At 41.0% G+C, this 14,511-nt stretch overlaps 1 protein-coding gene and 1 long non-coding RNA gene across 4 annotated transcripts; one reads left to right on the top strand and one right to left on the bottom strand.

Annotated features, from left to right (window-relative positions):
• The first annotated feature begins 376 nt into the window (after nt 1-376).
• Nucleotides 377-1,344, top strand: LOC109904421 (gamma-crystallin M3-like). The gene is made up of 3 exons (XM_020501665.2): nt 377-492; nt 624-866; nt 990-1,344. Exons 1-3 carry the CDS (start codon nt 481-483, stop codon nt 1,287-1,289), a joined length of 555 nt encoding a protein of 184 aa, XP_020357254.1. The 5' UTR covers nt 377-480; the 3' UTR covers nt 1,290-1,344.
• Nucleotides 1,345-7,693: 6,349 nt separating this feature from the next.
• LOC116354833 (uncharacterized) lies at nt 7,694-9,752 on the bottom strand. 3 transcript variants are annotated; one of them, XR_004204066.1, is made up of 4 exons: nt 9,685-9,752; nt 9,379-9,510; nt 9,048-9,283; nt 7,694-8,915 (listed from the first exon to the last, which is right to left on the bottom strand). It is a non-coding gene; the product is annotated as an uncharacterized LOC116354833 (long non-coding RNA). The 3 variants fall into 3 exon arrangements; XR_004204068.1 differs by having other exon boundaries at nt 9,379-9,513; nt 9,685-9,741; XR_004204069.1 differs by having other exon boundaries at nt 9,630-9,740.
• Between the last annotated feature and the right edge of the window lie 4,759 nt (nt 9,753-14,511).

The raw sequence follows: 14,511 nt of genomic DNA, 5'->3' as shown, positions 1-14,511 counted from the left end.
TTAAGATAATGTATTTTCTTTGCATTTATTGAATGTACCAAATGACTTAAAGCTATTCACAGTCACCAACCAACCCATGAAACCAAAATTCAAGCTGTTTGGAAAGATTTATGGATTATGTCATGGCTATAGCATAAAAACAAACTCAAGCAAAATAACACTTTTATTGAACATGTTTCACTAAAATACCTAGTGTGTTCAGAAATATGTACAACAGACCATTGTATACTATTTCCAAAAGCTCAGTTGTATTTACTTCTCAATGCAAACCCCAATTCTAAAGTCTTCATGGGATCCAGTCACATGGAAATGTAGGGAAAGCACTTCAGCACTTTATAGGCCTCTATACAGTGTTGCTGGGTCAGGGGTTTACACAATCGGGCCACAGATTCTTTGGGTTTGGTCAGGTATAAAAGTAAAGGTTAACACAGACAGGGCATCAGTTTAGCAACAGCACAGCTCAAAGAAACAATCGCAACCATGATGGGCAAGGTAGGCACAGCGTTTTTAGCCTACAGTTTTAAGTTTATTGCTTGAATAATGGCTGGTTTAGTCAATTACAATCGATTCAATTTCTTTCTTTGGTAATAATTTTTACCAATGATTTATTTTTGCATTTTCAGATCATCTTCTACGAGGACAAGAACTTCCAGGGTCGTTCCTATGAGACCAGCCAGGACTGCCCTGACATGTCCTCCCACCTGAGCAGGTGCCACTCCTGCAGGGTTGAGAGTGGCTGCTTCATGGTCTACGATCGCCCCAACTTCATGGGAAACCAGTACTTCATGAGGAGGGGAGAGTACTCAGACTACCAGCGTATGATGGGAATGAACGACTGCATCAGGTCCAGCCGCATGATCCCCATGGTAGGTTGAAAATATTTAATCTTTAAAATAGAATAATCTTGCTCCTGAAAATATAACTCTCATATAACACAAGTTTACATATGATTTATCTGATCAATGAAACCTATTATTTCCTCCGTACAGCACCGTGGAAACTTCAGGATGAGGATCTACGAGAGGGAGAACTTCGGAGGTCAGATGCACGAGATGATGGATGACTGTGACTCCATCCAGGAGCGTTACCGCATGTCCGACTGCCAGTCCTGCAACGTGATGGACGGCCACTGGCTGATGTACGAGCAGCCCCATTACAAAGGCAGGCAGATGTACATGAGGCCTGGAGAGTACAGGAGCTTCAGGGATATGGGCATGGGAATGGGAGGCATGAGCGGTGGCATGAGGTTCATGAGCATGAGGCGTATCATGGACAACATGACTATGTAATTTCCTCAATTGTTGTATGAAAATTGTTGATTAAACGTATTTACACTGCTAAATTGACTTATTTTTGTGATTATCTTACTGAGAGCACTCCATGTTTAAGCATTTCACTATTTTAATATTTAAAAGCATACAATAGATGTACTGTATGCTCGATGTACGATAATATCCAGTGATATCTCAGATCTAAATACATATGTATTACTGTGCACTTGTATTGGAAGAATGCGAATACAAGTGTACATTGTTAAGCAAATTATTTTCACAACTCATTTATTTACTGTTGTATGTTATCATAATCAGCCATATAGGAAACAATCCACGATATATTTGTATCTATAGATGTAAGAGGTGAAGAATAATAAGATGGCGCGGACAGAAATGGTCAACGTCTTACTTGCTCCAAATTGACTTTGCTATTTTGTGACTTTTTTTGCTTCTCCGTATTGTTTTGTACAGATAGCTCATACCATTATAATTTTGAACTACAACTCGACCTTGACTTCGACCTCGATTTCGGCTCCTACGTCAACTCAGCTGTTCCCTTGTTTACACCGGACCCTACTCCATTGGTCGGGCTATTTCAGCACTGCAAGATGAGATGAAGGAGGAGGGCTGGAGTCTTTGTTAGACTCAGAAGCAGAGAAAATCGTCCGGCACTCCTCTCCATGTTAGACAAATTTCCAGTCACTTGAGGACAAGATGCTCCGTTCGATAGTTTCCTTCTCACGGCACGTGAAAAGCAATAATATTATATGCTTTTCAGAAACTTGACTGATGGGCGATAAGGACATAAAACTCCATGCTTCATCGCGACCGGACAGCAGACTAAGGCTAAACCAAAGGGGAAGGGTGTGCCTTTTTGTAAACAGTAACTGGTGCGCTGCTTTATGTGTGAGGTAAGTCTAGAGCTTTTGCTCACCTGAACTAGAATACCTCATGGTAAGTTGCAGACCTTTTTATCTACAAACAGAGTTTATCTGTAATCATCACTGCTATCTGTCATGTAAAAATCTTCCCATCGTGAAATAGTTCCAATCATTCCGAATGTGTTCTGATTTGAACATCACGTTGTAAATTTCTCACAGCACATGCCTGTCTTTGTGTGGATGGCTGAGCTCGTGCGGATGCCTCTCTCTCACACCCTCCCTTGACCTTGAAAAACTGTTCTGTGGGCACGTGCATTTGCTAGATCTGTCAATCCAGACTCGTGTGTCAAAGTGCTGAGGGTTTGATGTGTGGAGATTCGTTGCGATTGCAAAGAATTGGCTCTACTTTTTTAATTGACAATGCATATATATGTTCAAGACGGCTATCTCAAGACAATACCTGGGAACATCTGCTGATGGAGACTATCTACTAGTTAAGTGCTAACTTTCTATCTTTCTTATTCACAACTAATCACAAGCTAACATTACTTCTCCTTCGCTAGCTAGCCAATTTAATCTGTATCACGGAAATTCAGTGTTACAGCGTAACACAATCACATCAAGCAGTTGAAATGACAGCAAACTATGTGCATTTTCATTTGTTTTACCTTAGTTTCAATTGCCAATTCTTTAGATATATCCATTATAATAATGATCCTGATAAGGTAATTTGCCTGGTTAAGAGAAACTGTCAGTCTCGGCATGTTCATATACATGGCACGATGGAGATGACAAACTGCAACATGTTGCATAGGTCGGGTAGGCTTATATTAACCCCCGCCGTACCAAGCCAAATGCTAGGCTAGTAGCATGGAGAATAAATATTGTCTAGATGCCTTTTTTTCCAGGAGAGAAGAAGTTTGCAAATTGACTGGCTAGGCTGTGGGACAGTGGAAGCACATTGATAAATCTAATGGAACTGTTAACAGGCATTACCTGCGGAATGCAGGGATTGGGGTGCTTTAACTCCCTGCTATCAACCAATCAGCATCCAGGATCCAAAACAACCCATTTTATAACTGTGCATATTGCTGTTATTATAAATAAAGATTAACGAGTGTTTGCCTTTGTTATATCTAATGTACTATGTTTTCTCATTCCATAAGGTTGAGGAGTTCCCAGTGTCAACTCTACAATAACATGAAAATGCAGGCCTCTGTAATGCATCCAATCGAAGTTAGACAGGCATGGTCTGTCCTGGGCATTGATCTCATATACCCTTTTTGAGAAGAGAACTGTGGCTGGTAACCAGTATGCACTAACCATGACTGACTTCTTCAGCAAATGGGCGATTGCTGAACTCTTGGAGGGCAAATCGTGAGCAGAGATCGCTTCAATAGTCACCAACAAACTTCTTGATTTTGGGCTTGTGGACAACATCATCACTGACTGGGAAGTGGAGTTTGCAAATGATATACATAGTCCTCGTACACCTGATTCATATTTAGTCATTTATTTGCAAAGGTATTTAAATCCTTATAAACTCAAAACCCAAACAGGATGTTCAGACAAACAGCAAGGTCCTTCTTCCTTTGGGTGTGTGTCCACTTAATGTTATATGTGACACATTGAAGACTAATTTGCACAAGTCATTGGAAATGGCTGATGCATGAGGTCTCATGAGATATGCATGCATTTAATATTTTCGACAGGTCTTCAATGGTGCGTAAAAGTAGATCAGAGTGTATGATTCAAAGGGTTCCCGCAAAAGCATCTGGTCACAGGGTCTAGACTTGCTGAGGTGCATCAACCCTCGCCATACTTCAATTCCAAAACACATGGGAAATTGTGGTTGTGGTAAATGAACCCTTTACACTTGTGGGAATTGGCCTATATGAATAGAGCTAAATGTGAATGTTTCTTACGGAAGAAATATGAAAAGCATACATTACCGTTCAAAAGTTTGGGGTCACTTAGAAATGTCCTTGTTTTTGAAAGAAGAGCACATTTTTGGCCATTCAAATGACATCAAATTGATCAGAAATACAGTGTTGACATTGTTAATGCTGTAAATGACTATTGCAGCTGGAAACAGCAGATTTTTTATGGAATATCTACATAGGCGTACATAGGCCCATTATCAGCAACCATCACTCCTGTGTTCCAAAGGCACGTTGTGTTAGCTAATCCAAGTTCCTCATTTGAACCTTTTTATGCGTACCAACACATGGGTGTGATCATTCTACAGTGGTCCCTGTAGCGTACGATCAAACTGGTGTGATTAGAACGCTTATTTAGAACACTTATTTAGAACGGCCAGTTTCGTATGATTCAACTATCAGCATTTGAGCTGGCCACACTGTTTTTTCAGAAACTTTTTGCACAAACACAGTCCTTAACACAAGCGTCAACTCTTGGCTGACATAAACTACAATATGAATTAGCTAATAGCAATTACTATGATGAGGATCTACTAGAGGGATAACTTTGGAGGTCAGATGCACGAAATTATGGAATACTGTGAATCCATCCAGGAGCGTTACTGCATATTCAACTGCCAGTCCTGCAACGTGATTGACGGCCACTGGCTGATGTACGAGCAGCCCCACTATAGAGGCAGGCAGATGTACAGTACATGAGGCCCGGAGAGCACAGCAGCTTCAGAGATATAGGCATGGGAATGGGAAGCATGAGCTTCATGAGCATGAGGCATATCATGGACAACATGTCTATGTAATTTTCTCAAATGTTGAACAAAAATTGTTGATTAAATTAATTTTCAAATGTTAACAATTGCTCGTCTTTCTTTCTCTTTCTTTTACTCAGGGCACTTCAGCTTTAAGCATTTCACTATTTCACTCCCTACATTTAACATTTAAATGGTTCTGTATTGATATGATTGTGTACAATAGATGCATGCTGGATATAATGTGATATCCAATGATATCTCAGATCTTTAATTTAGAAAAGATTACTCGATCCTGCAATGTTATTTTGCAATACACAATTAAGTATTTTCAAATAAACTTACTTTACAAAGTAAGATAAGTGTCATCTAAAACAATACTTATATGGTGAAATGAAGGCTAGCAAAAATTTAATTGCATTTCTTAACAAATATTACATTTTCACAACTCATTTACTTGATTGCACAATTGGAGAGCCCAGCCAACAGCAAGTTGCAGTAATCCAGACGGGAGATGACCTTGTCGTGACTTGACTTTAACATTATCTGAAGACTGTTATTTACCTAATTAACTACCTGTATATTTGTTACCCGATTAAATTAATCATGTAACAATTAACTCATTAGGATCTGGGGCAGCAAGAGATCGGTTCTTTAAAGAGTAACCATCTTGCCTATCACATGAAATAAACAGTCAACTTATTAATCATTACCTTGTATCATATCACCATTCTGAACAGTCGTAACCTCCTTGTGTCACAACTGCTCCTGCTACACCCTCGGTTTTTCATCCGGTATCATCTTGACCTGCAGTTACTCCCCCTGAACACACTCTCCCTCTCCCTCTCTGTGTGATTGGAGACAGGTGTGCTCGAGTAAGAGCAGATCCCTATCAGCTGCAACTCATTCCATAATCAAGACCTCTACAAATACTCAGTCCTGCTCTGCCAGATTGTAATCTCTGCTCAGTCAGTTCATGATTCTAGCCATTTATGATTATTCAATCGCCTGTTACTCTCTTCCCTGTCTGACACTGTTTATCCTCTCATTACAGTTTACCGCTCTCTCTGGCTCCAGTTCTACATCTCACCACCCAACTACCTTGCTCTGGATTTTACTCACAACCACTACCTTGGATTCCCCTCAGGATCTGTTCACCCTGTTCTACTCAGCTAACTCCAACCTTAGTCTCCACATCTGTTTTTCCTGCAACTCATCCGAGCTCCCCGGATCTGCACTCCATATCTCCCTGTGTAACAAATATTTTGGTTCATTCATCTGTTTCCTCATCTGAGTCTGCTCTTGGGTTCCCGAGTCGCTCCGCTTAATACCTTGCATCTGCAAAAACGCCAAGCCGTACTTATGATTCAGATCTACACAAATATGTTTAATAATTTTACTAGCTAATTAAATGGGAACACAGGATAAACACACACATACACACTTTGTACTGATTGACTGGAAACGCAATACGCTGAAAACAGGTCCTTAGCGCACTGGTTCTGGTCCTGGGGACCCAAAAAGTGGTGCACATTTTTGATTTTGCCCTAGCACTACACAGCTGATTCAAATGATCAACTCATCAAAAGGATTTGATTTGAATCAGGTGTGTAGTGCTAGGGCAAAAACAAATGTGCATCCCTGTGGGTCCCCAGGATTGAGAACCACTGCCCTAGCGGAATGACATGAATACTTGTTGATGGAGAGAAGGACAGAGACACTTAACATTGTCTCATTCAGAAACTACACTCACCTACAATAACCATATACTTTACACACGAATCTCCACCTGCTTTGAGCAAGAAATCATGAATGTATTTACCTGAAATGCCTTGGTTCGCCTGGGATCTCTTAGTGAACGGGGCAGCCTTGGAAAGGCGGCACGCTTGTAAGGATCTGATTGCCCGAAATGGTTCCAACAACTCTTCTGTTGTCCTTCTTCATAGTTGTCTGGTATCCTGTGACTTGTGTAGGCCTCCAGCCACTTTAATAATGGAAATTGATGTAAAAAATTGATCACTAGCCACTTTAAACAATGCCACTTAATGTTTACATACCCTACATTACTCATCTCATATGTATATACTGTACACAGTACCATCTACTGCATCTGGCCTATGCCGTTCTGTACATATTTTTTATCCCTTTACACTTGTGTGTATAAGGTAGTAGTTGTAGAATTCTTAGGTTAGATTACTCGTTGGTTATTACTGCATTGTCGGAACTAGAAGCATAAGCATTTCGCTACACTCGCATTTACATCTGCTAACCATGTGTATGTGACAAATCAAATTTGATTTGATTTGAACAGAACTACAGAGTTGATTTTCCCTCCATTCGCTCGAAGATGCTTCTTTGAAGATAGGCTAGCCAGCCGTATTGATGGTTCCCCAATGGGTTGATGAGAGTAGAGCAGAGTAACAGGATGGTCCTTCTTCGATAGCGAATTTAAGATACTTTACTTAGGACAGCTAATCAGACGTACCAGTGATTGTCCAGGAGGTGAGTTTATCGTCTCCACCTCGTATTGAGATTCAAAGTTCCAACCATTTTAAATGCGTAGATGCCGCTTCACGCATTTTATGGTTCAATGTGTTCATTTCTTAACCCGTCATTTATACCTTTTGCTTGAAAGAACCCCGGCCGGCTGGCACACCTCCTGACCGGTGATTACTCACTGTGCAAAGTTATGGAAAACAATCTCTTATAGCTTCTCAAATCACATACCTCTTAACAAAAACACTACATTTTTCATATTACACGCACAACCCATAGTGTAGAAACTTCAGCTATGTAGTGTGTACTTTGCACGTTACAGTATTTGCTTTATAACTAACAGATGCTGGGAGTTGAGAAGCAGGTGCATGTGGTGAGTTTAATATAATGAACAAGAGTAGCATCTAGACAAAACACAGTCAATACTGCCTGGGGAGTGACAGATATATGGGGAGGTAATTAGTGTGGTAATGGAGTCCAGGTGAGTTTCATAATGGTTGTCAGAGCAAGTGATTAGTAAACCGGCAACGTTGAGTGCCGTGGAGCGGGAGTAGATGTGACAATACCTTTAATGACATCACAAAATAAAACAAAATGAATGTTCTATAGATCACCTCTGACCATTTCTGACATTCTAAATATTGTTCCAATATTCCATTTTGAATGTGTTAGAATTTCAGCTAGAAAAAGGTCTGTTGAGACAAAGCACAATCCTTTGGTGAATTGAGAGCACAGGTCTGGATCTTCTCCCTTGATTTACAACAGGATGTGAGTGTCCCACTAGTTTATATCCTAAACCCAGTGGACTCAATAGACTGAGTGAATGAGGAGCGGATGTCAACCTTCTTTTCAGTGGTTGACAAAGTTGTCTGCAGAGAGAAAGGAGGGGGTGGAGAATAGAGTTTTAGGTTTAGAGGCAGAAGCTTGAAATTTAGAGTGATATGTGGCTTTAGCAATGGATACAGAGGAAGAGAAAGTGAAAGGATGATTGGTCCTCCGGAAGTGTAGTTTTCCTCAATTTTTGCTCAGCTGCCAGCAGCCCTGTTCTGTAAGCTCGCAATGAGTCACTCAGCCACAGAGAAGGGCAGAGCCAGCCGGGTGGAAAGGGGAGAGTGCGAGTCATAGGATGCAGAAAGGGAGGAGTAGGATCGAAGAGGCAAAAATCAGGAGAAAGGAGGGAGGAGAGATGATAGGATAGAAGAGCAGTGGAAGAGAGAGTGAAGATTGTGACGGTGCATGACCATCTGGGTAGGGGCTGAGTGGCTTGAGTTGGAGGAAAGGGAGACAGAAAAGCAAACAAAGAAGTGATCAAAGACCTGGAAGGGTGGTTGCACTGAGATTAGTAGGCAAACAGCGTCTAGTAAAGATGACATCAAGGGTATTGCCTGCCTTGTGAGTTGGAGGAGATTGGGAAAGAGTGAGGTCAAGAGGCAAGGAGGGGTAAGAGAGAGTTGGACAGAATTTAAGCGAAGGCAGAGGTCAGGAGGTTAAAGTCGCCCAGTACGAAAAGCAGTGAACCGTCGTCAGGAAATGATCTTCTCAAGGTGTCAAGCTCATTGAGAAACTCTCCAAGGGCACCTGGTGGGCGATAAATGACAATGTTAAGCTTGAGTGTTCAAGTGACATGGAATTCAAATGAGCAGATGGACAGGTGAAAGGGAGAGAAAAGAGATAATCTCCAGTTAAGAGACATTAGTAGACCTGTACCACCTCGACAATCATCAGATGAAGAGAGCAGCAGTGATCTCTGGGGTGATCCATGTCTCTGTCAGGGCCAAAAAGTCAAGGGACTGAAGAGCAGCATAGGCTGAAATGAATTTGGCGTTCTTGACCGCAGATCGGCAGTTCCAAACACTTCCAGAGACCCGGATTTCCACATGGTTTGGCGCACAGAGTACACAAAATTAGAAGGGTTGCAGCCAAGGGGTGGGGACTGTCTGTAATGCCTACAGGGAGAGGAGCAAACAAGTATAGAAAACACACTCGTAGTTGCCAAAGCTACAAAAGAGCAAAATTAGATAATCAGAAAATAAGTAGATACTCAAGTGAGTGAGTGGTGTGGAGCCTTTCTCGATTAACTCTGCAGAACAACTTAGGAGAGCAGTCTTTGTTTCAGCGACGGTCATAGTGTCACAGACAAGACTGCTACTGGCATGACCACCACTTACAGCGGCTGCTGAGGAACCAGGTGAGACTGAATTACTAACACTAATTGTTAATTGCCTAGCAGAGGTAAAGTGCACACCTCCCTGTACTAATTGCTGATTGCCTATGAGAGGAAAAAACACTCACTCTCCAATACAGCCACTGATTATGAAATCAACAACAGTCCCAAGTTGCCCTTCACCTTAATCCTGGTTGATGCGTCAACAATCATCTGCAAGTTATGAGCAGTCAGCAGTTCACACATCAAGTAGGCTACATGGAGCCTGGGAAGCAGGTTATATACTCAGAAAAGAGGTGAAACCACTCCCCCTCCAACACAGCCACTGATTACCAAAACAAATCACTACTGAATGGGCTCCAACGCTCATCGGATGTCACAGAGTTTGCAAACTATTACGGATTACAAAGGTGTTAGCAGTTGATGTTACTCTTCAATAACACAGACCCCAGAGCAGATCAAGGGGAGAAAAATAGGTTTATTCAAAGAGGACAAATCATGGATGTTATGCTGAGAGGTACTCACACCTGAGAGGTGTTCACTCAAAGAGACAGGATGTAGTTTTACAACCCAACCCTAGCCTGTGTTTGACCAATTATAATTCCTTGCAATAAAACTGGGCCAATGGCCAAATAACAAGTATCCTGTTTCAGGCTCAATGCCTAGACAAATTCCTCCCACGTCTCTGAACCATTGATCATTAAGTATTAATTATTATTTATTATTAATAATTAATATTAATTATTATTATCAATGAAAAAACACTATTTTCATTGATTGTTAATTCCCTCTTGACCGTTAGTCCTCTGCACTGTGTATTATCTTAAAATATTATTGCAAAAGGAAACCCAGTGACACAAAACTCCCAGATGAGCTGAACCCCTTCTATGCTCACATCGAGGCAAACACTGAACAAGGCATGAGACCCCTGCTGTCCCGGACGACTGTGTGATCATGTGCAGACCAGCTGGCAAGTGTCTTCACTGACATTTTCAACATGATATACTTGATATGAGAATTATGTTCTCAATGTTCATAAACCAACTCAATTAAACTACTCAGTCTGCTAATCAGGATTTGAAAGACACTGATTGAAATGAAACAGGCGGAGGCCCAGCTAAAATAGTCAATAGGATTTATTCACGAGAGCGCTGGTCTGTTGTTCAAAACCATTCATTTTATACTGGCTTCTTATGCCCACTTATGCACATATTCACACAAACATACGCACACACATTCACACAAACATACGCACACACATTCACACAAACATTAGCACACAATGTCCTGCTACCCAGCCGACAAAGATTAGGGGAATCCGTGAGACTTTCTCCCCATCCTTCCTCAAGATAGGGAGACCCTGGGAAGCACTCAGTGGCCCCAGCCAAGGTCGGCACTGAATCTTGCTCAGACAGTCTGTTTTTAAGATACTATAATAGACATAAACTACACACACAGATATATAATTCTACTGACTAAAACCACACACATCATTAGAATTATCTCATGATTCTAATCAATTTCATACAATCATATGGTTTCATGGTAGAATATTCTAATCTTTCATATGAACATACAAATCCAATTATCAGAACTGCACCGCCATCGATCGCAAGGTGCTACAGAGGGTGGTGCAGATGGGGCCGATCCCCCTTGTCGTCCAGGACCTCTATACCAGGCGGTGTCAGAGGAAGGCCTGGAAAATTGTCAAACACCCCAGCCATCCAAGCCATAGACTGTTCAAGGTGCTACCGCACGGCAAGCATTACTGAAGCACCAAGTCTGGGACCATAAGCCACCTGAACAGCTTCTACCCCAAAGCCATAAGACTCCTGAACAGTTAATCAAATGGCTACCCGGACTATTGCATTGACCCCTTTTGCAATGATTCTCTTACACTGACTATGTAAACTCACAGGACTATACAAACACACACTCAGATATATTCCCCTCACACTCAAACACACTCTTACACACTCACCCACTTACACACACACACACACACACATATACACACACACACATACACACACACACACACACACACACACACACACACACACACACACACACACACACATACATACAAAGCACACACACACAGATGCATATTCATGCCACACACACACCATTTCACACTGTCCACATACGCTGCTGACACTATTTATTACAGTGCCTTCCCTTTTTCCTTATTTTGTTGTATTACAGCCTGAATTTTGAATGGAATAAATTGAGATTTTGTGTCACTGATCTACACACAATACCCCATAATGGCAAAGTGGAATTTTGTTTGTAGAAAAATTGTTAAATAAAAAATGTAAAGCTGAAATATCTTCAGTCAATAAGTATTCAACCCCTTTGTTATGGCAAGCCTAAATAAGGAGTATAAATGTGCTTAACAAATCGCATAATAAGTTGGATGGACTCATTCCGTGTTCAATAATAGTGGTTAAAATGATTTTGGAATAACTACCCCATTTATGTACCCCACATGTACAATTATCTGTAAGGTCCCACATTGTAATAGTGAATTTCAAGCACATTTTCAACCACAAACACATTAACATTTTCAATGCTTCCCAAAGAAGGACACCGATGGGTAGATGTGTAAAAATAAAAAAGCAGACCCTGAATATCCCTATGAGCATGGTGAAGTTATCTGGTGGTGTATCAATACACCCAGTCACTACAAAGATACAGCCGTTCTTCCTAACTCAGTTGCCGGAGAGGAAGGAAACTGCTCAGGGATTACAGTGTCACGTTCTGACCTTTATTTTCCTTTGTTTTGTCTTTATTTAGTATGGTTAGGGCGTGAGTTGGTGTGGGCAGTCTATGTTTTGTGTTTCTATGTTTTTCTATTTCTGTGTTCGGCCTAGTATGGTTCTCAATCAGAGGCAGGTGTCGTTCGTTGTCTCTGATTGAGAATCATACTTAGGTAGTTTGGGTTTCACTGTTGGTTTGTGGGTGTTTGTTTCCGTGTCTGTGTTTTTCACCACACGGTACTGTTTCGGTTTTGTTATTTCACGTATTCGTTTATTGTTTTTGTATTTCATAGTGTTCAGTGCTTTTGTTATTAAAATTGTCATGAACACTTACCACGCCGCATCTTGGTCCGATCCTTACTCCTCTTCAGACGAAGAGGAGGAAATCTGCCGTTACATACAGTATTTAATTCGTTGTTGTATGAGAACTGAGGATGGTTAAACAACATTGCAGTTACTCCACAATACTAACCCAATGACAGAGTGAAAAGAAGAAAGCCTGTACAGAATAAAAAATATATGGAAAAGGAATTACATTTTTTGTCCTGAATACAAATAATTAATTTTGGGGCAAATACAACACATCACTGATCACCACCATTTTCAAGCGTGGTGGTGGCTGCATAATGTTATGGGTGTACTTGTCATTGGCAAGGATTAAGAAGTTTTCTGGGTTAAAAATAAATTAAATACAGCTGTAAGCACAGGCAAAATCTTAGAGGAAAACATGGTTCAATCTGTCTTCCATCTGACACTGGGAGACAAATTCACCTTTCAGCAGGACAATAACCTAAGGCACCAGGACAAATCTACACTGGAGTTGCTTACCAAGACAACATTGAATGTTCCTGAGTGTTCGAGTTACAGTTTTGAGTTAAATCGGCTTGAAACGCTATGGCAAGACTTGAAAATGTCTGTCTATCATTGATCAACAATCAACTTCACAGAGCTTGAAGAATTTAAAAAAGATAATAGGCAAATATTGTACAATCCAGGTGTGAAAAGCTCTTAGAGACTTACAGTTCCCAGAAGTACTCACAGCTGTAATCGCCGCGATTCTATAGAGTATTGACTCAGGGTGTGAATAGTTATGTAAATGAGACATTTCTAAAAACATGTTTTCACTTTGTCATTTATGGGGTATTGTGTGCAGATGAGTGAGAGAAAAAGTATATTCAATCCATTTAGAATTCAGGCTGTAACAGTCAACGGGAATGAAAGCTTTCTGAAGGCACAGTATTGATCCTGATTGCCTAGTCACTTGTACCCCTACCTACTTGTACATCAGTGGAAGCTCCTCGGGGGAGGAAGGGGAGGACCATCCTCCTCAGTGAATTTCAGAAAAAAACAAACAGTGAAACATTAAAATAAAAAAGTATTGATTAAAACACACTGTCTACAGTAGCCTCAACAGCACTCTGTAGGGTAACACCATGATAGCACCAGCTAGTTCCTGTCCTCCTCTGGGTACATTGACTTCACATTGTAACTGCTAAACTGCTTGCTGGCTGACTGTACACTGTACTACAGGATTGTAGCGAGTTTACTAACGCGTTAGTTCTATTAGCTATGTTGACCAACGTTAGCTAATACAGTGACAATGTAGGCTGTGTGTAGCGGTTAGCGGTTATGATATGAAGGTTTGGCTTGGAAAGGTTTTTTCGCCTGGTAACAGACAGCTGATGTGTTGTGCACTGAAGTCCACAAGCGTAAGGAAAAGGTGAGAGGAGGAGAGCGCATAGATGCGAGAAGGAATATGTCATGCAAAGATCATGTGCTGTTTGTATGTGGCTACTATGAAAGTGGGCTGTGTTTGCGTGTGATTAGGGGTGTATTCATTCCGCCAATTCTGTTGAAAAACGTTTCTTAAACGGGGATAAACATACCTGAATTTGTCCAATAGAAACTCTTGTTTGCAACTGTTGGACAAATGATTACACCCTAGATCAGCTAGATGTACTGTAGGCAAGAGTGTGCAAGGCAGTATTGAATCTGTCACGGTCTGTCACCTTGATTACTCATGACCTGTGTGCACCTACGTTGTAAACTTTAATTCATAGGCTAGGTTGTAGTAACCTTATGCTGTGTATAGGGAAAATCAGAGTATCGTGTAGTAGCCTTAACCTATCGATGTCACATTGAGCTGGGGAATGGAATGAATGACAGTCATCCAGTATGCTGTAATAGAAATAAGGCCATGCTCATGAAAAAAATATATTGTCCTCCCTCATCTTAAACATTGCATTGT

Source organism: Oncorhynchus kisutch, linkage group LG2 (genome assembly GCF_002021735.2).
Source record: "Oncorhynchus kisutch isolate 150728-3 linkage group LG2, Okis_V2, whole genome shotgun sequence".
In the NCBI taxonomy this organism is placed as follows: domain Eukaryota; kingdom Metazoa; phylum Chordata; class Actinopteri; order Salmoniformes; family Salmonidae; genus Oncorhynchus; species Oncorhynchus kisutch.
This window is presented reverse-complemented; position numbering and strand designations above follow the sequence as displayed.